General features: G+C 32.2%; 2 protein-coding genes and 1 non-coding gene across 6 annotated transcripts; 1 reads left to right on the forward strand and 2 right to left on the reverse strand.

Annotated features, from left to right (window-relative positions):
• Positions 1-455: 455 nt before the first annotated feature.
• TRNAA-AGC (transfer RNA alanine (anticodon AGC)) lies at positions 456-528 on the reverse strand. The gene has a single exon. It is a non-coding gene; the product is annotated as a tRNA-Ala (tRNA).
• An 815-nt stretch (positions 529-1343) lies between these two features.
• On the reverse strand, positions 1344-5912 carry LOC111294398 (xylan O-acetyltransferase 1-like). Its single transcript, XM_022887691.2, has 5 exons — positions 4319-5912; positions 4028-4199; positions 3273-3472; positions 3017-3175; positions 1344-2042 (listed from the first exon to the last, which is right to left on the reverse strand). The coding sequence occupies exons 1-5, from the start codon at positions 4945-4947 to the stop codon at positions 1694-1696; spliced, it is 1509 nt and encodes a 502-aa protein (XP_022743426.2). The 5' UTR covers positions 4948-5912; the 3' UTR covers positions 1344-1693.
• Positions 5913-10547: 4635 nt separating this feature from the next.
• On the forward strand, positions 10548-20101 carry LOC111295038 (uncharacterized). 4 transcript variants are annotated; one of them, XM_022888386.2, is made up of 24 exons: positions 10548-10879; positions 11085-11215; positions 11386-11470; positions 11683-11736; positions 11939-12030; positions 12150-12253; positions 12576-12651; positions 13062-13521; positions 14187-14522; positions 14641-14850; positions 14963-15061; positions 15160-15232; positions 15781-15908; positions 16016-16310; positions 16393-16607; positions 16692-16816; positions 16964-17081; positions 18358-18413; positions 18730-18823; positions 18901-19090; positions 19169-19240; positions 19320-19423; positions 19498-19560; positions 19722-20101. In XM_022888386.2, the coding sequence occupies exons 1-24, from the start codon at positions 10823-10825 to the stop codon at positions 19827-19829; spliced, it is 3345 nt and encodes a 1114-aa protein (XP_022744121.2). In that variant the 5' UTR covers positions 10548-10822; the 3' UTR covers positions 19830-20101. The 4 variants fall into 4 exon arrangements, 3 of the variants coding, with proteins under 3 accessions (XP_022744121.2, XP_089599701.1, XP_089599702.1); XM_089743575.1 differs by having other exon boundaries at positions 10707-10879; positions 11939-11979; XM_089743576.1 differs by lacking the exons at positions 10548-10879; positions 11085-11215; positions 11386-11470 and having other exon boundaries at positions 11702-11736; positions 11922-11979.
• The last annotated feature ends 4494 nt before the right edge of the window (positions 20102-24595 follow it).

A 24595-nucleotide genomic window follows, 5' to 3' on the forward strand; every position in this document is an offset into this window, starting at 1 on the left:
CCCTGAAAATATGGGGTATGGCATTTGGCGTGCATTAAACAATAAGATCCAAGTCTAGTGTTAAAAGTTCAAAAATTACCTGTCTTTCTCTATGTGTCTTTTCTTTATTTTTGGGTTTATTTTTACATCAGTCATTCACATATTGCTTCCCACGCCACAAATTAAGCGACCGTCCCTACTATTCTATGCCAACGTAGCAGGAGATCGTGCCTGCTTTCACTACAGTTTCCTTCTTAAAAATCAATGTTGGATGAGGTAAAAGTAAAAATTAAGTTGCACCATTTGAAGTCATTGCGGTAGCTGCAAGCTGAGCAGCTTTGCTTTCTTTTTGCTAATCAGCATGGCTCAAGTTTTCTTCATTTTTGAGAATAAAAAAAGTGTAGTCTCCAGTTTTCTTCCAGAGTTGAAATGCCATTGAAAACGGATATTTCAAGGATTTGAGAAAAAAGATCAGATGGAGATGCGGGGTATCGATCCCCGTACCTCTCGCATGCTAAGCGAGCGCTCTACCATCTGAGCTACATCCCCAATTGACGTGGTTTCATCATAAATATTATATTAGTATTATATTTCAACAATTATCTTCTTTTTTCCATCGTAATTCATGATCAACACATTTTTCAATATCAAACAAATGAGTATTATACTATTTCTACTGCCAAATCATCCAGAGCAAGGAACCTTTGTCTTTTCCTAAGAAAAAAATGAAAATTATGGAGCGCCGCTATGGAAATGGATTAATTAATATAGGTAATCTGTCAACAAAATGTGTGATTATAGTATCTTAATTGGTGAATCCAAAATTAAAATAAGGCTAAGAGAGATTAGTGGACGTCTTAACTTGATTATCAAGAATATTGTTGATGGTCAGATTATGAGTCGACAATGCAGTCATTCCTCTGCAAACTTAAAGGAACTCTTCCTGACCGACATGCTATCAAAAGGAGTCCTAGAAAGTAGGGAATAGAGACTGTTTTTCTTTTTCTTTGTTAATGGGCCAAGTTTAACATTATTAAAGCTTTTCGTTTTATCAAAGGCTGGTTAGTTATATATAAGAAACAACCTAGAAAATGTGACATGTTTTAACTAATGACAATGGTTTGTCTTAATTAGCCTATTATTTTCTTGTCCGTATAATTGCGGCTGATGAGGCAGTTTCTTACCATTTTAAAAGATTAGTGTTTTTTTTTTTTTTTGGGCAATGGGACTAATTAATCTTCATGGATTCTTGTTGGAGCGATTTCTATGAATTGAATTGACTCTATTGAGGTACAAGAAACTAGATGAAGAAGCTCTAGTATCCAAAGAAACAAAAACAAAGAAAAAGAAAGGAAGAAAAGCCAAGAATTGATAGTGAATGGAGAGGAAATTGTGCTTGTATAAACCTTTATTTCCTTTTTCAAAGTTTCCAACATATGCATTATACAATTTTGTGCATTGGCTTTGGCCAGGTTTTGCTCAGTGAGTGATGAAATTTGGCATTCTTGGCCCCCGCACCTTAGTCCCCATTAAATCAACAAAGGAAAAATAAAAATTTTTTTGATTGTCCATCCCCCTATGAAGCTACATCCGATCAAATGTTGAAGACTAAATTACAGATGCTTACAGGAAAACCGATGTCCAAGGTAACGAAGCCACACCAAAAAATAAAATAAAAGAAAGTAATAAGGATAATGTGAATTATGTCTACGTGTCACGAGCGAGCAATGATACGTGCGTAGAGGAATTCGTTCCACGTGTCCGGTAACCCGGGAAGGCACCAATGGATACAATCTGCATAAGTGGCTGGATCAGCCTGCTGTTCCGGGGTCAGCGTTTTGCCTTGGCGGATGGTATAGACTGAGGTATGTGCATCTTTTCTGTATTCCGAAAGACTTGTAATGTTAATAAAATGGACGACGACTTTCATGTTTTGAGTAATGTTGCTGGCTATGACAAAGAGCCTGCGGTCAGTGCCAACATTTAGGTACATTGACTGGTTGAGAATTGGGGTAGTCTCCAGGGCACATTTGATCCCATCTGGGTTGTTCCAATCCAAGCTCCTGCAGACATTGATAGGTTGCATATAATTATGTCACCTTTGAATAAAAAATGCATCAAAAGAAATATGCTTTTGATAATTGGATTTTATTTGTGTTTAATTCTCTTCTCGAACTATTTTAATAACACATGCATTCAAAATTTTATTTCCAAAGTACTTCTAAAAAAGGATTCTTCTTACCAACTGCACTAACTTTTCGTATGGGCCTTAAAAGAAATATTTTGGATTGAAACATAAGCTCTTAATAATTGAGAAACACATAAAAATGGTTGTTTCATTTACCAACCAAAAGATTAGGAGAATATTTTGGTCCAAGTATTGTTGGATGAGAGGTCATAGGCCAACTGTCTACCACTGGCAGACTGTACTAAGTTGGAAACTTTATCCCAACAACTATGTGAGTTAATGACAATCAGAAGAAGATAAAACACCTAATTAATTTCCTACAAGAGGACATTTACATTGGATTAAAAGTGCATGCACAAGGGGAATCTGTCGTATGCAAATGTGATACTGCATAAAATATACAATGCATAGCAATATTTTTGGGTTTGGTTTTAAGTAGTTCTTTTCATCAAAGAGACCGTGATTGGTTAAAAATTTTAAAAGGTTAGGTTATCATTTTGGTGAAGTTAGTTATATTTGCCAATGCTGTTAAAGTACTGAATTTTTAGTTTTAGTGATTAAAGTTTAATTTTTGACAATTTGATTATAAAAAAAATTAATTATATCTACTCAAAAATTATTAAAAATATTGTTGGCTCACATGTTTTCGTTATAATTAGAAAACAAAAAATGCAGTAATAAAAAATAAAAACCAAAACATATCAGCTGGTTATGAGTTTGATTCATTCATCAGGTGGAAAAAAATGGCACATCAGTTTTGCAAAATAACTTTTGACCAAACAGGGAATAGAAGGAAAGCAAGTACTAGAATATGACAGAAATTTAAAAGGATGGCAAGTGATTTATTACTTGATATGAAGAGGAGAGATGCTGCTGAAGAAGACAGTGGTTCGATTTGGATTCACGTTTCTATCAACCCATTTAGACCATGTATTCAATACTCTCCTATATGCTACTGGCCGATCGATCTCATCATATTCTGTGTCCCCTCTATCGAACGATCCTCGTCTGTTACATCAATCCGAGAACACCCACATCAGATCACTTCAATTAAAGTACAGAACATAATTAAATCAAACATTGGTTTAATGTTCTAATTACTTACAAAACTTTCATAGTGAAAGTGTTCATCCACCAGATATATGTGTTGAAGACCAAATAGTCCACCTCCTTCCAGTTCTTGCCGTGTTTCTCGATTGATTCAGGCATGATTATACGATTCAAGATGCTGTGCCTGTTCGGGTCGTCTGAATTTGATTGCACCAGAAAAGGGGCCCAGTAAAACTCCACTGTGGCATTGTAGTCCTGCAAAGTCGAATGTTCACAATCACAATTACTCCTTGGGACATTTTTTTTTTTTTCCATAATACGATCAGGAGCCTTGCCTACATCTAATCTCTTGGTCAAACAATCTTAAAAACACATTCTCTCGGCCTAATGCCTTTATGATTTTATTATTGAAGTACATTGATATTATGATATAGTTCTTAAGCAAACGTCCATGAACTTATTTTTCTTTCCGTTTTTGCTTTTCCTGGAAATGAGGGGAAATTTTTTTTTAAAAAGGTAAAATTGAAGCCTATCTTTTTGCTGCCACTGCTTCTGAGTAAACAAAATACTAAGAAAATGCTTAGTTTTTTGTCCAAATGCTTAAATATTCGGCAAAACTTGTATTTGACACATTCGCTCCCGAACTTTTATACATAAGTAAAGCACCCGTGTGATATTATTATGATTATTAATCATCACGAAACACAAATGCATGAACTTCAATTATACTAAACAAATTTTGTTAGAAAGATGAATGAATACGAGAAGAAAGTGACATCCAGCAAATCTTTGCCAAGTGGGAATTTTTACCTCAATTCTGAACACAGATAGGGACCCTGACTTGTTCAAGCTCTTCCTTCCAGGAGGGACAACAGATTGAACCAGACAAACCATGGATTCCCATTGATTTCTGTTCAATGAATCTCCAACAAACATAAGCCTTTTATTCCTCAGCTTCTCAAGCAATACTCTTGGTTTGTACCTTGTAACAGAAAAACATGTCAGAATCACCAACATCTTCAAATTTTAACAAAGAAATAAGAAAAAAGTATATATAATTACATTTCAAGAACTCAAAAAAAAAAAAAAAAATGGTCTTACTTGGGTAAATTACAATCTCTAGGCTGCCATCTCCAATTTTGATACATAGAATCCCTTCTTCCATTCCTCATGCAAGTAACTTGTGCTGTAAGAAACTCACACTCATCTTCTTTGTATAAAGGATATGTTTCATTGTCCAAAACCCACTGTCCTGTGAAGAGGTCACAGTCCTTCGGAGGCAATTCAACATCCTCATCATCTTCTTCAACAACTGGTAGCTCAATCTTTTGTTCTTCTTCTTTCTTTTCTATCTTCTGCTCATCATTTTCTTTGTCTTCTGCAAGCCTTTGCTCATCATCTTTCGCAACTATGGATTTCATGTCATGATCAGTTTTCTTTGTTGTTTCCTCAGGTGAAGTTTTTGAGTTCAATGAAGCCACTTTTTCTTTCTCATTCTTGATAGATTCTTGAACTGAGTTGCCTTGTTTGGATTGATCATCTTGGATTTCACTAGCCTTAGGCCTTGAAAATGGGAACTCCGCTATGGACTTCACGTCCTCATTGTACATGAAAATCCCGAACAAAAATACAGAGAAAACTACAACAAATATGGAAAGATTATTGTTTTTGCGGTGCTTCATGATTCCTGCTTCACTGAAGAGAGTCTTACGACGACCTGGCAGCTGCATGAGAAGAATATTATTGCTTTCAGCAGATAAGAAGAGAAAGGGATGAAAATATAGGGAGGAAAGAAATGAACAAATACATATGTTGAGGTTTATTATTTTAATTTGTTTGGTGAGAAGATTTTTTCTTCAAGAAACTGGTTAGGATTTCAGTTGGAGGGAGAGTTGTCTTTCTCAGGTTTTATTTTTCTCTATAATTCCCATTGCTAACTACTTTCTTTTTCACCCATTGTTTGATCAAAACAATCTCTCCCATGAAGAAAGCTGATGAGTGATTTCAAAGTTTTGGCAAGTTGGTCTTAGTCTACCTCAGATTGGGACTTGAATGAGAGGGTAAGGTGTGGTGTTGTAAACTATCTGGTTGACCCCATGTCAATTAGATTCTGATATGGAAGCTTCATCAGACTTGGAAACTTGTTGGCTATCCTGTACAATTTCAGGTTCCCCCGGACATTGGAAGTCAAAACCCTTTGGTCAACCACCTGGAGAGGATAATCAATGTATGGTAATCAGATAGTTTGAGAGTGTCATTAGATGGCGTCAGATGAAATGAAGGGCTCTGATGCATTTCAGAAACTGTTTCCTAGGTGGGGTCAGCTTATGTTGCAAATGCTGCAGAAGATTATGCAAAAACAACCATTCAATCATTTTCTTGCAGAAAGCTTGAGACCAGATCAATGACATTAAAGACATCGAATACAAGGTAAATTTTCTCTGCAGGAATTGTAGCTTTTTCTATTTCTATTCCTTAAAACTGGTTATTGCTACTGATATTAATTAAATTATGTCTAATCATGTTTGTTATTTTGTGGGGTTACTCTAAATAAAATTTGAGAATGGTGGGCAGCTCCGACAATCCTTTGGACCACGGCAGAGCAGAGGCAGAGAAATAAAAAATTCAGAAAACAACTGTGTGAGTTCTTTAAAAACGAATCTTCGTGTATTAACTAAAACCTTTTTTACTCGAAAAAGGGAGAATTCTAATCATATTCTTTGAATAGGATTGGAGATTATGCATTAATCGTTAAACTAAATGTTCAGGCGAAAACTATTATTGAATACTATGGAACAATGAACAGGCTCTTTGTTTTTTTTTCCACCTCCTCAATTATGCTCTGCTTTTAACCAAACCTTGCATTCTGATTCCATTTTGTGAATAAAGATATAGCACTAATTTTAATTCCTTTTCTTTTATTATCTCCGACTCTTTACTAATCTTAATGATAGAAACTTGATTTTGACTTGTTATATTCACCCTTTTCAATCTATCATTAACCAAAAAAAAAAAAAAAAAAAGCACAACAAAATCCAATAAGTAATCTCCTCATTCAAATGGTATTATTTGTTTGTAAGAATGATTGTGGTAAAAAAATTCTCCTAATCATCCTTTCAAAGGGCAATGTTTTTAGTTGGTGCAATGTTAATAAGCCTCTCTAATCATAATTATTAACTTCCCCAATCTAAAAAATATTATATCTACTTTTTTTTTCACAATAAAATCTCAATAAATGATAAACATCATGTGATCTTTCTTTGTCCACAACAACTATACGCAATGGCTGTTTTGATGCATTATCAAGCTCTTGATAATTATGATGTTATTGGTTAATTTCCCAAAAAAAAAAAAACCCTAAATTTCCGAATTATTAGTAACTTTATGTTTGAGAAAAGTAAAGACTAAGGAAACTTTTTTTTTTTTTTGGGCTGTGAGTTCATCAGAAATCATGTTTGGGTTTGTGTGCTTTCTCACTTCACTCCCTTTTTGGTGGTAGTTTGAAGGGTAAACCATCACTTTTATTCCAAACCAAGGCAGCTATACTGAGTATAATATACATTTTCTTACAAAGAAAGATTTTTACACTCTGTTTTAAGTTTTCTTAGCCACTATTATATTTTTTCTAACCATCTCTATCAACATAATTCACTCGACTCATCAAAAATATTTTCATACTCAATATCCCTGGAGACACGCTAGCCTTGTAATATGTCTTGTCATATAATACATGTCCCAATATGGATGTTCCCTATATTAATATGGTTAATGTTAATATGCTTTATAATTTTGAGTTTTTTATTCAAAATTTATCATGTGCAAATTTAATTTAATTTTTTATCAGATTTATTCAAATATATGTTGGTTTAACTCTATGATATCAAATCTTTAACTGAAATCACCCCTCCCCCCCCCCCCCCCCAAAAAAAAAAAATAAAACAAAAAAACCTTTGGTTAATTGTCCATTTTGGAATTTAACTTTCTGAAAGTTTTGAAAACCAATAAAGTATTCATGTCGAATAGTTTGAAAATGAAAAAGGTGAATGATAGGCAAAATCAACTGACGAATTTCTCAATCATAATGGAAACTTGGACGGCTTTCCTTCAATTTAAGATTCTCATTTCTCAATTTGATAAAAAAAAAATCCAAATCCAAATTCAAATTCAAATTCGAATCTAATGAGTTTTATCTTGCTTGGGTTTAGAATTAATGGGTGAATCAAAAGGACAAAGTTATGGACAGAATACTTACACTAGAGCTTGCTTTGATAATTGGACTTCTTTTGGGCCTCTTAGATGTTTTGTTGTAGGCCCCTTTACGTCTCAATAACTCTATTTCAAAGCTGCAAGCCTTATGAATAATGAGTGGGACATTTTTTTTTTTTTTAAGTTTGTGATGAGTGGGATTTTAGCTTTGAGAAATTGCTCTTTAGCCATACTATTTTAGAATGGGTTAAGGATTCCAAGCCAAGATTTTTACAAGCTTTTTTTTTTTCTTCTTCTGCTTTTTGTGATTGCAAATAGACTTTAAATTTTGATATTTTCTCTTTAATTTCACATCTTGGGAATTCATTTTTGTTCACCGCAAACATATATATGGACAGGAGATTCGAAACCAGTTATTTAAATAAGAAAATAATGCACTAATCTTTGGATCAAATAAATAATAAATTATAGATTCTTTGAAAAGCTCAATGATAGAATTTTTTTTTTTGAATTTTTTCGAATTTTTTGGCCTGATAAAAAACACTACCTTACCATCATCTTGTAGCTAATTTCTCTGCTGGTTTTTCTTTTTTTTTTTTTTTTTTGAAAATTAAATTGTGTTTAATCCTTTTGCAATGAAACTTGTCTTTTGTCACAAAATCTAACAAAATGAACTAATAAAAACATATATATACACACACATAAAAGAGAGAGAAGAAACCAAAACAAAATTATACTACTATTTCATTGGAAAAAAATTCCGTTACTTAGAAAAGATATGAAAAATTAATTTATTGAAACTTTAGATGCGGTATCTATCACGTGGATCTTCAAAGAGGAAGCATTCATGATAAAGTCTCCATGCCCAGTCTTCAAAGGAAAATGAATTAAACAATCTCTTTTCTTTCTGTTCCTTATTGCCACAAGCTTGACTTTCATCATAATCGCCAATTCCTATATCCTCATTCATGACCGGAGAAGGAAAGAAGTGACTGTGCCATCACTTGGAAGTGTGAGGAACAGCGGCATTAATACGCAACGGGAGCTGTTTCCGTTACCTAAATATGACATTCGTCCTTCTCTCACTTTTCTCACAACACATTTGGTTCATAAAATGAAAATAGAGTGGAAATAAAATTTATAATTTGTGGGAATAGAAAATAGGAGGAATAGAATAGAATATGTATGATTAAGTTTGATTCATTGGAATGGAATAGAGGATGAATTATTATTAAGATGTTTCATTTGTTCAAAAAATATGGATGGAGTAAGTTTAAAGGATCATCTTACCCATGTAATTTATTAGCAAAATAACTAATTAATAAAATGAATAAAATAATAACAATTTAATATAATAATTAAATATTATTTATTAATATTACACATTAATATTTTAATTAATATTAAATTAATAAAAATAAATATTTTTCAAAATATTAAAAATTAACTTAATCATATTAAATATTAATTAATAATATTTTATATTAATTTAATAATATTCTTATCTGATTTAATAATATTAAATATTAAATTATTATTATTTAATATATATTTAATACTATAAAACTGTTATTTAATAATATCAAATATTATTTATTTATATATATTTAAGAATATTAAATATTCCATTTAATATTATTAAAATATTATTTTAATAATATTAACTCTTAAAATTAACAATATTAAATATTTTAATATTTGTTTATTATTTAATATTATTTTAATAATATTTTCATATTCTAGATCAAAGAAAATATAATATTTTAATATTATTTTCATTCTAAATAAGGAATAAAATTGATATTTTGTGGGAATATAAAATAGAAGGAATAGAATAGAATATGTATGATTATTAAATCCAAATTTTTATATAAAAATAATGTTTATTAATTTTCAGTGATTTTAATTTTAAATAAATTATAAAATCACATGTAAACTAATGTTAGTCTAATAATTTTAATGATTATTTTCTTTTCTCTTCTCACCACTTCTCATCACACTGCTATTATTATTAATTTTTAGCAAACAAAAACTATTCCACTACTGTAAATTTCAACATCATCCCTGGACTATCAATCTTATTACTGTCAATCTCATCCAGGAGCACAACTTATGTATACATTGATTCAAGATCAATTAGAATACTATTGTGGCGACTTGATTTGCGCAATATAAATCAATTAGTCCATATTCTACAAATCAATAATTATTATTATGTACATATAGTAATGTAATGTGTCATACTTTGTTTTAAAAAAAATTAAAAAGATGAAGACAAATACAAACAAAGAGAAATTGTGAGATCGTGCCATGTTTGAAACGGGCTACTTCCCTCTATTTCACTCTATTCTTTGAAATTATCATACATATCGATTCATTATGTATAAACGTTACGATTTATGAATTTTATTATTTAACTATAAAATTCATGGAAATTCAATATGTCAAATGAACAAAAACTAATTTGAAAACTGTCCCAGCACGGTATGCGATGAACTTGGTGCAAGATGCTATCTAAATGATAGAGGTATAGCTATTACCAAAATCAAGAGACTGATTTTTTTTTTTTTTAAATCACTCCCAAAAATGTAAAATTTTAAATCTAATTAATAAATACGAAGAGTGCGTTCTTCAAGTTTTTTACAAAACAATATCTTCGATGATTTTATCAAAAAATATTTTGGTTATTATATTCTTGTAATTAACTCTATTAATCCATTGAATTGCATGATGTTTTTCTCAAATCTAATATTTCATTCTTTTCATTTTTTGTCTATTTTCTAAATGTTCCCAAATTATGTTATCTTTTTTTTTTAAAAATATTTAAACTCTTACTTTTATATTTAAAATTTTTTTATTTTAAAAATTTTTGACATTTAAAATCATAAATATTTAGTATTATAAAAAAATTTAAAATTTAATATTAAATATACTAAAATTAAAAATTTTTTAAACTCCTTCAAGGTTAAAAAAATCTTATACAATTTGTGACGGCAGAGTAATAAGTAATATACATTTATGAGTAATAGTTGATTAAAAAAAAGGTGAAAGTGATTTTTTTTGGCCAATTAATAGTGATTTTAGGTGTAATAAATCCAATTAATCTAGGACAAGAAAAAAAAATGATAATCGCATGAGATACAAATAAAGGGTGGCGGGCCATTTTCTTAGTGGGTCCCTACCTTCTTCTCAAAATTAGCCGGAGAATCCGATGGTCCCTGAAACCCCACTCTCTTTCGCATCACCGTCGACTTTTTGAATCCGCAATTCCCAACAAAGATCCCCTTCCGCATCTCATCATCGTCACCATTTGCACCATACTAAAACACAAACAAACAAAATTATAAAAAAAAAAAAAAACTTGTACAAAGACAGAGACTCGGCATAATCGATTCGCCAATGTTCTCCAAATTCTTCCAAAAACATGCCGCGTCGCCACATTGTCCAACATCTAAGGTTTAATCGGGAATTTCTTTCTTTTTTTGATCGTTCTTAAATGAAAATTACAAAAAAAAAAAGTTACAATTTTAATTGCATACCTAAATTGAAAATATTTAATTAAACATAATTCAGCTAGAACTTCAATGAAATGCTGAAAATTTCCAGTTTTTATTTTGAATTATTCAGTGAAACTTTTTTTTTTTTAATTTATATTTGGCAGAGTAATGTTTCGAAAGGAAGCTTGACGTCAGCTGATTTGAATCCGCGTCTGACCGTACACTATGGAATTCCGGCAACTGCCTCAATTCTGACTTGTGATCTGATTCAACGCCTCGTGGCAGTTGGAACATTGTTAGTAATTTTGTTTTAATTATCTCGAATTTTAAGCATTCATTGAAATCAAACATTGTTTGCTTAGCCAAAAAAGCAGCAATTTTGCAAAATTATTAATTTTGTTTGATTCTGTTTTGGTTAAATTTTTGTTTTCATAATGAATTGTATGATTTTTATAATTGGTTTAGGGATGGGAGGATTAAAGTGATTGGTGGCGAAAATGTAGAAGCTCTTCTAGTATCTCCTAAGCAGTTACCTTTCAAACACTTGGAGGTTTGCAAGTTCAAACGTTTAGACTGATATGTTGGATTGTTGGTATTCATGTTTGTTCTATTTGGTTAAATTTGTGGTGACTTTCAACAACTGTACGGTGAATTTTGTTTCTGTTTCAAATTCTTAAAGGATTCTAGCTTTAAGAATGCCTTCTTTTGTGCATTTCTTTCTGTTGGCTTTCCTGTCTTTGATACATTTTTTTTTCTTGACAGTTTCTACAAAATCAAGGTTTTCTTGTTAGCATGTCAAACGAAAATGAGATTCAGGTATTTGATTGTTTCTATGCGTTACAGCATGTTTCGTTGAAGAGGTGCTTGAATTAGTGGCACCATTTCTAGCTGCATGCCTTTGCTGTTTAGAAGGAGTGTATATATATACATACATATGTTATCTTCTCTATTGTTTCTCTACTTTATCAGTATGCTGACTTATATGATTGCCTTAATAATAGGTTATTGATGCTGGCAGGTGTGGGATTTGGAACAAAGGCAAATAGTTTCCATTATACGGTGGGAGTCCAATATAACTGCTTTCAAAGTCATTCATGATACCAGCTACATGTATATATCACTTTGTACCCTGTTACATTAACAATTTAACATCATCATTTAGCATTACTTTACTGCAAATGTAAGTGACATAGTTGATTATTAACATTGTTACCTTTCATTATATTCAGGTATCTCGGAGATGAGCATGGAATGGTGTCTGTTGTAAAGTATGATGCTGAACGACGCAAGCTTGCCCAACTGCCCTATTATGTTCCCACTAATGTTATAGCTGGTAGTGCATTCATTATTTTACAAATTATGTAGTCTTTATAATTGAATGTTCAGGCTTCCCCCCCCCCCCCCCCCCCTTCCTTGCCTCCTTGTTTTGCCCATGAACCCTGTTATGCCAAGATGAAAATATAGAATTTTTTAATCAGTATGATTCTGCACTTTAAGCTTTCTGGTCTTCTACTCTGAAATTAAGAATGTAGAATGCAAATTGACCTTTGGATGCCTGTATCTTTGGCTATCTAACTTGATATCAATGTCTGAGTATTTATTTAGCTCTATAATGTGGAATGTCTTCTTAATATTACATTTTCTCAACTATGCAGAAGTGGCTGGGATTTCATCACCTAATCATCCTTCTGTAGTCGGAGTTCTCCCCCAACCTTGTTCTCAGGGAAACAGGTAAGAATACTTACTGGAAGTTTCTATTGTTTATTCTGGTTTTGCAATACAAAACTGTAATTTTAGTGTAAAATGACATCTCTGTTGTAAAAATCTTCTTTTCATGCTGAATGAGCTGAAATAACAAATAGTTACATTGTTATGTCTTCTATAAATCTGTTATATTGAGCAACCTCTATGCTAATCTGTGTATATGTCAGTCAGTTACTAGTCTCTCCACACCATCTCTGTGCATGTATATGGGGTGTGGCAGAAGCAGGGTTGTGCCTGCATAGGAGCCTGACCTCTTAAAAGTTTAAGGTTGTACTCTTCTGTAAAAACAGGGCAAAAGTTAATGTTTAAAATGCATCATATACTTTCTGGTTCATTTTCCGTTGTCTGTTTGCATTAAAAATTGCATTCTTTTGTAGAGTACTAATTGCTTATGAGAATGGGTTGCTTGTCATCTGGGATGTTTCTGAAGATCGAGTTGTTCTAGTTAGAGGCAATAAGGATCTCCAATTGCAAGGCAGAACATCATCTGGTTCTGCAAAAGAGAAAAAACTTGAGGTTTCTGATTGCACAGCAGACAATGATGAAGTGGAGAAACAGATAAGCTCTCTTTGTTGGGCATCCAATGATGGGTCAATTCTTGCAGTTGGTTATGTAGATGGGGATATCATGTTTTGGAACTTATCAACTGCTATCCCTAAAAAGAATCAGCAAGCTGAAAAATCACCCAATAATGTTGTTAAACTACAATTATCATTAGGGGAGAAAAGGCTTCCCGTCATTGTTTTGCATTGGTCCGCAAATCAATCCCACAGTGATCGTGGTTGCAAGCTCTTTGTATGTGGAGGTGATAAAATTGGACCAGATGAAGTTCTGACGGTGTGCTTCTAACTCAAGTTATTTTTTTGTAAATATTGATTTTACTTGTTTGTTCTTGCTTGTTATAATGATGGAAGATGTCTTGTTCCACTTTTTTTTGGCTTAGGTACATCATAATTCATATAAATCCTTAATAGACAATGAATAAAATTGGACTAAATCGGCTTAGGGAGGGTGTATTCTACAACCATAATATCTCAACTTCTAAATATGATGCAAATATGAGGTGTGATTGGCAAGGAAAAATCCTTTTATTGGTAATAAAAATTCCAATTTTGAGTCATGCTATCAAACTGATATTTCCATCAATACAATCTTCACCTAAAACTCCAGGATGAAATACATTATTTAGCCAGCTATCTTATTGTAATATTTATAAGTGAACTGTGGCACATATTCTTTTTCTCCCAGAGAACTTGGTTCTTTATCTCAAAGGTAGAGTTTCAGCCTTAGCATTCTTTTCTGTTATTTGTATAGGTCTTATTTACCACATTCACCCTCTTGTGCCTTTTACAAAAGTTTTTCGTGTTATTCCTTTTTCACCAAGAGCAGATGTGAATCAGGAGTCCTGCAAATCAAAACAACGAGAACTATCATTCTGTTGACTGCAAGTATTAAAACTTTAATCCTACAAATTTTTCATGAATAATTTCTGTCTTTTACAGATCTTGAGCCTTGAATGGTCTTCTGGAATAGAAAGTCTGAAATGTATCAACCGTGTAGACCTTATACTTAATGGCTCATTTGTGGATATGGTTTTGTTACCAACTATGGGGGAGATGGAGAGTGGTGGCAATTTGCTATTTGTGTTGTCAAACCCAGGGCAGTTGCATGTTTATGATGATGTATGCTTGGCCACCTTCATGTCTCAGAAAGAGAAAAAGCCTTGTGTTTCTTCAGGACAGTATGTTATGCCGATACCAACTGTTGCTCCATGCATGACTGTAAGTAAGCTTGGTTTAGTTGACAGAGATGGGGAATTTTCGAAGGCTCTTTCCAAGGTATTGTTTGTGACCATGTTTAAAGCATGTTATGTGGTTTTTGACCTTTAGTGACAGATTGTTTGTTGTTTTAACACTCATTTTCACTTACTAATTCAGGTTATCTTTGTTTAATTAGATAGTATCAACTGCAAAGCTTAAAGCACCACATACTCCAACTACACCGACTAGAAAGTGGGCTTTGACTGGTGGTATTCCTAGCCTTCTTTCTGAAGCTGCAGATTATCAAGTTGAAAGAGTATATGTGACAGGTTACCAGGATGGATCTGTTCGAATATGGGATGCTACCTATCCAGCTCCTTTGCTTATCTTTGTTTTAGGAACTGAGGTCAGTTCATCTTCAAATGTTTTATATGATTTTCATCTTTCAAATTAGAACTTCTGATTCATAACCCACTGTTTAGTTTAATTGGCAAAGTCATCCTAAGATAAATGGACAGGTGCCAGGTATTGACATTGCGGGTACAAATGCATCAGTATCAGCATTGGATATTTGCTCCTTCACTCACAGTGTAGCCATTGGCAATGAATGTGGTATGGTAAGAGTTGATTGTTTCTATGGGTGTCTTTTTTCTTCTAAGACAATCAAGATTTAATGTTATATTGATTATATCTCTTGCTTTTGGGGGAAATGTAGGTTCGTCTATACAAACTAACGGGAACTTATGATGGAATGAGTTTGAACATTGTGAAGGAAACTGAGAAAGAAGGTGCCTACTTGTAGATACTTATTACCTCATGCAGATGTCCTTGTACATCTCTTTTGACTATCAGACCAGTTTTCCAATACAGATTTCTTGAGATTTGGTTGCTATTTGCAAAAGTAATGAGCAAATGAGCTGTAGGATTCAAAATGAGGTCAAGGGTTTAATAGTTATCAGATAACTGACATTCAAAGTTTTGTGGTCTGGATTGATTTATGAACTCTTAAATAATTGTGATTAAAACTTTGATTGTCTAGAGTAGTCTTGTTGAGATTTTTTTTTTGTATTCCATGGAAACAATCCATACTGTTCATTCTTCAGAATTCAAGCTGGTTAATTTGGGAAAATTTCTTATTCTTCACAAAGATTTGGATTTAATTTGGTTTTATTTGTGAAGCTGTCTTTTAGAAATGTGTTGAGATTTAGTTACAACGATATGCTAGTGAAAGCTGGTCATTATCTTCTTTGATGTATTATTGAAGCTTTGACAATTATATGCTATAGTTTCAAATTTCCGCCAATTGGATTTTAATTAATTCTTATGTTCCTTGCAGTCCATAGCTTGCCCCAAGCAGATGGATCTCGATGCATTGCTGTTTTTTCACTCTTCAGTTCTCCTGTATGTGTGCTACAGTTTGCAAAATTTGGTACAAGACTTGCAGTGGGATTTAAGTGTGGCAGGGTGAGAATCATCTGTGCTGTCTTGATAATTAAAACCACATTCACTAGCTGATTGGAGGTATCAACTGAATGACTTTCAAGTTCATATTTTTCAATTCCTTATTTCAGGTTGCAATGCTTGATGTTAGTACATTTTCAGTGTTGTTCATTACAGACAGTCTATCACACTCAAATTGCCCTGTCAGTTCTTTTGCTATGAAATCATTTGCAGACACTGATACCTTAGTAAACAGTCCAAAAGATTCTACATACACTATTCTGAATGATGACAAAAAGTGGTTAGCATTCATAATGACCAAGGATGCATACCTAGCTGTCTTAGATGGCACAACTGGCCATGTGGTTAGCTCTCAGTCAATACCTCTGAAAACGGAGTCAAGTGCCATCTCTATGTACATTTTAGGCAAGTACTTTCCAGTGGGGAGAAAAAGAAGGTTTCCATTCATTTTTTTCCTGTTATTTTTCTGAAAATTCTCTATGTGCAGAGGGAGGCAATATAGTCTCTGCAGTGTCATCGGTGATCAGCGAAACTAAATATGAACCCACACATTCTAGTACCCACCATGGAAGTGCTTCAGTGGAAGCTAAATCTGATATTTCTGCTGAAGTGGCATATTTTGGGGAGAGATCAAATGGTTCACTTATATTACTTTGTTTTGAGGATGCACTGCATTTATGTCCTTTGAAGTCAGTGATTCAGGTGTCTTATATCATCCTTTTTCTTTTTAACAAAGTTCAGTATACCTGCATATTCTTTACCAACAGTGTAACTGCTTTATAATAGGGGAAAACTGACTCCATCTGGGCTGTTCATCTTTCAAAACAATGTTGTTGGACTTCAACCTTCAAGACAGATGACAAAGAGTGTGGGTTGGTTCTGCTTTATAGGACTGGGATCCTTGAAATAAGGTCACTTTAATGCTGCAGATTCTCATATTGTGTTATCTGATCATGTCAAGTGCTTGTGTTAATCTTATATCCAAAATGGTATATTTATCTAAAGTAGTGTAGCATAATTGTATTATTTGTTAAGTGGAAGTTGGTTTCTGTGGACAGGTCTTTGACAACTCTTGAATTGGTGGGAGAAAGTTCTTTGGTGACTTTTCTTAGATGGAACTTCAAAACGAACATGGAAAAGATGATATGTTCTTCAAATAGAGGGCAAATTATAATGGTTAGTTTTTCCCTTTGTTCAACCTTTTGATAATTTTCTTGATTTTTGAGTTGTGGTGTGTCACTCAAGTAAAACATCTACAGCCTCTTCATTGCATCAAAATGGTCCTAGTAAAATATACAAGTAACATATGCTCATAATCATCAAATTTAGACTCTCTTTATACAGCGCCACTAATTGCATCAAAATGGTCCATGATCTTTCAGAAATATACTCTTCATTGTTTAATGCAACTAGAAATGTCCCAACTCCTGAAACTAGCTAAACATTTCCTTTTACTTGTAGGGACTTCTTTTTTGGTATTATTTATATACAGTGCAAAAATAAAATGCTCCATACCAACTTATAGAAAATCTGCCTTGAGGCTTCTCTCATAAGGGTATACCAAGGATCTGAAAGTAATTTTTACATACATTGGTCGTCTCTAACTTGCTCATTTTGTTTTGTTGGGGATGGGGGCAACCGGCGAGGTTTTTATGACCACTGTCTAGCCCATTGTTGGCTTTGCAAGTGCCAAGATTTAAAAGGAATTTTTTACATCTTAAGGCTGGTTTATTAGAATAAAAAGTAATGTTTATAAACATGAAGAATTATTCTTGGTTGAATGTGCATATTTTATGGCATATTCCTCTCTCATTTCTTGTTTTTTTCTTTTTTCCTAAAATTTTGGGGTTCTTGCATCGATTCTTGTTAATTAGTAGCCTGTTGGCTTATATTAATTGATGCCAAGTTACCAACCATTTCTTAAACAGGAAGAGTTCTAAATCATTCTAACAAATACTTGTCAAAGATTCATTAGAAGTACTCAGGTGTAGGTTGTAGGCTGGAGAACATTTTGCAACAACAGATTGGGATTTGATTTGGCAATGATAAATGAAGTTTGATAATTTTATAGCCAGAATGATGGTGTGCATAGAAAGTAGCACATATTTATGTTCATGTAAACTAATACCTGAGACTATAGATATATTTTAATGTTTACCAGTCATTATATGTAATAAATTTCACATGCTGTTTTTATTTCAATGTTTTCTAATCCAGACAAGTACCGAAAATTTCCAGGGCACATCATGGTATAAGTGTATATGACTTAGATGCTCTTTCTCCTTTAACCTTCATATGATAATCTTCTTTTACGATACTTGCATTTGATTTTGAAATCTCAGTAATAGCCAATGCTTCTTACTCCTTTTGTGCCTGTCATGAGAATAAATCTTATTGATGTAGTTTTATACTACAGTATCTGATGCAAGTTTAATATATTTTGAATTTATAGATACATGGGTGTGAATTTGCTGCTATATCTCTTCTGGCCCTTGAGAATGACTTCAGGTCTCTCTCTCTCTCTCTCTCTCTCTCTCTCTATCTATCTATCTATTTATCTATCTATGTTTGTGTGTTCATGTATGCATATGGTATTTATTCCATCAATGGTCTTTAACTCTAAAGTCGACCACTTGTTACTGTCTAATGCTTTGCTTGGTTGGAAGGATGAAAAGAGGTGAGGATGGAAAATTTGTTAATCTAATGGTTAAGCTACAAAGTAAGAAAGTTGTTATAAATTTGAACCATTAGATTAACAGGTTTTCCTTTCTCACCTCTTTCCAGTCTTCCTACCAAGCAAAGCCTAAATGTCTTCATGTTGTAGGATTCCGGATTCTTTGCCTTGCATTCATGATACAGTCCTTGCAGCTGCTTTTGATGCAACTGTTAGTTTATCTCCAAGTCAGAATAAAAGTCAGGTTGTCTACATTATTCTTTGCTTTCTTTTTCATTAGTTTTTTCCCTTTCCCCACCAGCCTAAATTCTGTGGCCACAGGATACTGCCCCTGGGATTTTAGGTGGTATTTTTAAGGGCTTAAAAGTAGGTAAGCTGGATCAAAATGTGCATATTCTGGAAGCTTGCAAGAGCGATTTCTCGCATTTGGAAAGCATATTTTCTACTCCCCCATTCTTAAAGCCTTCCATGGCCTGCACAGATGGGCAAGAAGTTATCAATCTTAACATAGGTTTTCCTACCCTTTACCTCTAACATCTGTTTCCTTGCTACTTTCTTTTTCCTCACTAGACCACCTTTTCTTATGCAGATGATATCCAAATTGACGAATCTGTAACCATCTCATCTCTATCATCTGAGAAAATCAAGAATGATGGGAAAGGTCTGTCAGTGGTTTCTTAATACTCTTCTACATTTGTTCTTATCTCAGACTTCTAAACACTCTTATTGCCATCTTTCAGAGAAAGGAACAGAGAGAGAAAGATTGTTTGAGGGTGCCTGTCCTGATGCAAAACCAAGGCTCAGAACACCTGAGGAAATCAGGGCTAAGTATAAAGGGGCTGAGGTAAATTTTCTGGAATAATTGGGTAAATGCATAGGATCAACCAATTGTATTTCTAACACAAAAAATGGTTCTAGAATGCTGCGGCCGCAGCTGCACGCGCAAGGGACAGGCTTGTACAGCGGCAGGAAAAACTTGAGGTAGCATTACTTCATGTTGAACCCTTGCATACAATTTTTTTTTATTATTATCTTGGATGTACTCTTCCTAGCAAGAGATATTCTCTCCTGGGGACTGAATTTTCTCTCAGTAAGCTGCTTAACTTATCGAATCTTTCTTATATTTGGTCTGTCTACACCAGAGGATCAACGAACGTACTCAAGAGCTACAAAGTGGGGCTGAGAACTTTGCTTCGATGGCAAAAGAACTTGCCAACAGAATGGAAAAGAGAAAGTGGTGGAACATATGAACTTGGACGGTTAGCAACCAACATTGAGCATTCTGCTAAGGTAGTTGTGATTATCATAATCAAGTTCGTATGGTTTGAAATTATAGTTATTAAAGGATATAAAATACCAAAATCCTCAATGTAGAAACATTCGCATTTTACTGACACGAGAATATTACTTGTTATGTCCACATTTATGCTTCATTTGGGGGAGCGGTGGAAAGCGAAAGGATTCCCACCGGCCATCCAAATGAAGCATTGACCAATAAGAGATGCATAATTTTTACTCAGAAGGTTGAGTTCGAATCCTTTCTTTGAAGCAAGAGAATTGCTTTTTGACCCTGCTTCTTGAAGATGACAAAGTGCTTGTCATAATCGTTTCCACGTTTTTTTTCTTCTCTAATCACCAATTTATTCTAATTGGGAAGAACAATGACATCATTTCCACGTTTTCCTTCTTCAATTATATTACGCAATTGGGAACAATAATTTCTTGAAAGGACAACCTGCTTAAATTTGCATGGCTACATTTGGAGGATGCCACAATTTACTTACGATTTACCAAACAAAAAAAATTGAAGCAATGAACGAAAAAGGTGAATTTTTTGGACGGTGGTGAATTCGTGAAATCATGTTTTTGCTTTGTTGGAAATATTTTGACACATAAATTTACCATTAAGCTTGAAAAATAAAAAATGAAAAATCTTCCCTGATACAGAGCTTTCTTCTCTTGTTACAAGCGTTTAAAATTCGATTTTAATTAAATTAATTAATCAAATCAATTTAACTCGATTAATTGATTAATCATCAAATTAATTTTGATTGATTATTAAAAATAATATTAAAGAAAATTTTGTTTTTTGATTAATTAGATTTAAAAATAAAAAATAAAAAAAATTAAAATTTTAATCGAAATATAATAAAATATATATATATATAACTAAAAATATACGAAATTATTTTAAAGTTATTAAAGTTTTTAACATAATATTTTAGTATTTGAATATTTTTGTTGGATGATTTTATTTAATTTATTTTAAATATAAAAAGTTAAGAATTTAAAATATAATATATTTTGTTTTATTTTATTATTCAATTAATAAAAAAATTAATCTAATTGATTGAATTAATTTCGGTCTGTCAATGTTTATAATTAAGAAATTCAGTTCAATTAACATAAAATATAATAACATAATTTGGTTATTTTAGTTTTTGATAATTAAGTTTGAAATTAACCGAATATACCGAATGAATACTCTTATGCATAGTCTATTAAATGGAGGTTTACTCCCTTTTGCTGTTAAAGAACTATTTTTTTATATAAAATTATGTATCAATAAAAATTATAATTATAATCAAATAATTTTTAATATATTTCTAGAAGAATATAACATAATAACACAATATTAAAAACAATGTAAAAAAAAATAGAGCTATAAGTGAACTAAATTGAGCAAGTGATACACAAAAACAATACGAAAAATTAGGGTTACAAATGAAGTAAACCGAGCTAATGCGAAAAAATTAAAGCTATAAATAAATCAAGAGTTGAGTTTTTTTTTATTCAAATATATTCAACTTCAAATCAATTAAAAATTAACAAACTTATAAATAAATAAATTTTTAATAAATTTAAAAATTTAAATTCGATTCAATTATTTTTATGAAATTTTAACCAAACTCTTTAGTCAAACACAAATAAGCTCTTAATTTAAATCTCAATAAATAGATTTAATGCTTACTGAAGCCAAAACCAATTCGTGGATTGGCTTGTTGGCTTCTAAATTTTGACCATTGATTTATGCATAAAAGATTGATAAAGGGTGTACTTATTTATAGACTTTATCCATCCATTGTCTCGACTATTTTATTGACATGGGATTGATAAAAATAGATTTATGTTCTTTTAAATTTGTACATTCAAAGTTATTATTCATTTTTTAAATATATAAAAAAAATTATTTTATAATAATATTTTTAAAAAATTAATTATTTTTAATTTATGTCATATCACTGTCAGAATTATAATTTATAACGATAAAATTTTTCTGTAGTAACCATCAATATCGATAGAATATATCAATAAATTTAATTTTATCGATAATTCACAAGTGATTTGACACCAATTGCTATAAATTTTATTACCGAAATTTTCGATCAATAATTCTGTGAATAAAATTTTTTTATGAAATTACTGAGAAAAATTTCATCGGTAAAAAAATTTGCAAAGAAAAATTTCACGTTACCGATGGAATTTCCATTGGTAGATTCGTCGACAAAAAAAATTTTGAACTCCCATCACAACAGAAGTATGTAATTTTAATGACTTTATTTTTTGAGGGTTTGAGGAACCGCCGCAGCTTTCCTTTAATATTTTGTATTTTCCTAACAAAAATGAAAATGCCGTTAGGCAGTAATGATTTAAAGACACTAATAGCCTCTAATAATAAAAACTCTCCTTACAAAAAAAATAAAAAAACCCTCACGCGATTTTGTTTTTTTTTTTTTTTTTCTCAGTTTTACTCTCTCTCCTTTTGTTTTTTTATCTCTTCTTTACCGATTGAAAAATTAGAATATTTAAAAATCAAAATCTCTCTCAAATCACTCTTCTCCAATACGATTTCAAGTTATTATCCATAAATTTTTAAAATCAAACCCTAACTTTTGAATCTCTAGTTTCAGCTCGATCCTCATTATCTTCTTCATCATCGTTTGGTAACTAACTGTAATGAAATCCCTAATCTGCTACAGACTACAAATCTCTCTTCGATTCCCTTTGCTTTTCTTGGATTTTCATCTATTGTTTCTCAAATCTAATGAATCTTTCCTTAATTTTTAAAATCCTTGATTTTTTTGCTCAATTTTTGTGCAGAAGTAGTTCCTCTTTAGTTCATTAGTTGTTCATCTGTTAGTGCAGAAGCAGACAATGTATCTTTCCAGCTTTTTTTATTTTTATTTTTTAAGTTTGTGAAAGTTGTTTAAAACTGTGATATTATATTAGGTCTCATCTGTTTAGTTATATTAGGTGCATGTTTTGTTTTATCCCAATTTGTGAACATTTCTGCGTTTGATTGTTGATTCGTATCTGTTAGTTTTTCTTTCTCTATAAAAACATAAACAAAAGGTACAACAGTGACGAGTGTGTTCAAGATTTTATTCCTAAAACTATCAATAAATTTGTCAATATAGCAATGATCATATGAATTTTCCAAGTTTCCAATTAAACAAAAAGTATATTTTAACAACATTTTTTTTTGCCTTAATTGTAACATAAAAATCAAGTAGTGGACCAATGCTAGAGAGCAGAGTTTGAATTGAATGTTTGATAGCAAACCAAATATATATGTATATATGTATATATATTATATATCAAATATATATATGTATATATTTGATATATACATATATATACATATATACATATATATACATATATACATATATATATGTATATATATATACATATATATATTTTGGTAATCAAGCAATTGCCCATTTTCAAAACTATAAAGTGAGGAACAAGCGTGATCATTATCCATTACAATACACTACTACTAAGGTAGAATACTACACTTGGGATAAATTAAGCAAAAGGGCATCATTACAAAAATCTGGCTTTATATTTATGCCTCTTGTTGTGATTAGGAAAATAGCAATATCTGTCTACCTAATATTCATGGATAAAATCTATCCTAAGTTCATTGAATAGCATCAAATTGCTTTTTTGGGAGCATTTTGTCTTAATTGCTTTTTTGAGGTTAAGAGTGGCTTATTTACCATCAGTTTGGATGTTACATGTATCCAACATTTTCTTATTGTCTCTGCATTGACCTTAATTTGTTAAAACAATCTGTTGTCTTATATTCTTGGTGGTAACACATTTTAGATTGCTGAGACAGACTTGTTTTCTTTCATTTTTTGGATAATTCTGCAATTTTATTTATCCAATGCTAGCAGTGATTTGCTACAAAACAACAGTTTCCAACTTAACAAGGTATCAAAGAATAAAATTCTACTAGCAGCCTATTCAAAGACAGACTCATTTTCTTTCAAGATTAAAGGTTTTCTTTACTATTGCTGTACAACTTGGTTGTCAATCATATTATGAAATGATTAACTTTCTTCATATTTTTTCATGAAGAAATATATTTAACTCTGCATAATCTCCCTTAAATATTCACCAAACTGTTGCTACTTTAAGCAAGCTTTTGGTATAGCCTTGACCATGTTTTAGTCAGTCATGGATGTTGACTCTAGGGTTGATGCGCAAATCTGTAGCGTGTTGAATTTATATTTATTGTCTGACGTTTGAAAGAGTAAAAGAGCTATACGATGGCCTTCCTTCTTTTTTTTTTTATTTTGTGCTTTTATAGATAGATTGTTAACATTTTATTAATCACTTGCCAGGGGTCATATCAAGTGGCAAAATGGAATGGCACAAAGGTTGTTGTAAAGATACTAGATAAAGACAGCTATCCAGACCTTAAGATAATGTATGTGTCACGGGTCGAGATTTAAGTTTTGAATTCGCGCGATTTCGGAATTCGGACATTCATCCTTTTAACGTCTCAGATCAACCTACCTGTCACGGTTCACACCCTTGTAAGGTATTGTTCGCTCTGGCCCTCTGGCATCACCCGGGCATTCACCCTTCCGACGTCTCAAATCAACTTACTTACCATGGTTCACACCTTTGTAAGGTATTGTTCGCTCTGACCCCCTGGCCTCACGGTTTTATCCTACAAAAGGTATCTCACAAGATTGAGATGGTGTGAACCCTTTTATAC

This window comes from Durio zibethinus, chromosome 14 (genome assembly GCF_047325235.1).
Source record: "Durio zibethinus cultivar Kanyao isolate XHJ-2024 chromosome 14, ASM4732523v1, whole genome shotgun sequence".
In the NCBI taxonomy this organism is placed as follows: domain Eukaryota; kingdom Viridiplantae; phylum Streptophyta; class Magnoliopsida; order Malvales; family Malvaceae; genus Durio; species Durio zibethinus.

What these genes read in the sequence shown, in the direction of transcription:
- LOC111294398 (XM_022887691.2), bottom strand. Translation starts at nt 4,947, where the DNA reads ATGCAGCTGCCAGGTCGTCGTAAGACTCTCTTCAGTGAAGCAGGAATC. An exon ending in ACTTTCACTATGAAAGTTTT is followed by an intron (nt 3,176 to 3,272) that starts GTAAGTAATTAG and finishes TTGATGTAACAG; the next exon opens with ACGAGGATCGTTCGATAGAG. An exon ending in ATCTCTCCTCTTCATATCAA is followed by an intron (nt 2,043 to 3,016) that starts GTAATAAATCAC and finishes CAATGTCTGCAG; the next exon opens with GAGCTTGGATTGGAACAACC.
- LOC111295038 (XM_022888386.2), top strand. Translation starts at nt 10,823, where the DNA reads ATGTTCTCCAAATTCTTCCAAAAACATGCCGCGTCGCCACATTGTCCA. An exon ending in TCTTTGTTTTAGGAACTGAG is followed by an intron (nt 14,851 to 14,962) that starts GTCAGTTCATCT and finishes ATAAATGGACAG; the next exon opens with GTGCCAGGTATTGACATTGC. An exon ending in CTAAGTATAAAGGGGCTGAG is followed by an intron (nt 19,424 to 19,497) that starts GTAAATTTTCTG and finishes AAATGGTTCTAG; the next exon opens with AATGCTGCGGCCGCAGCTGC.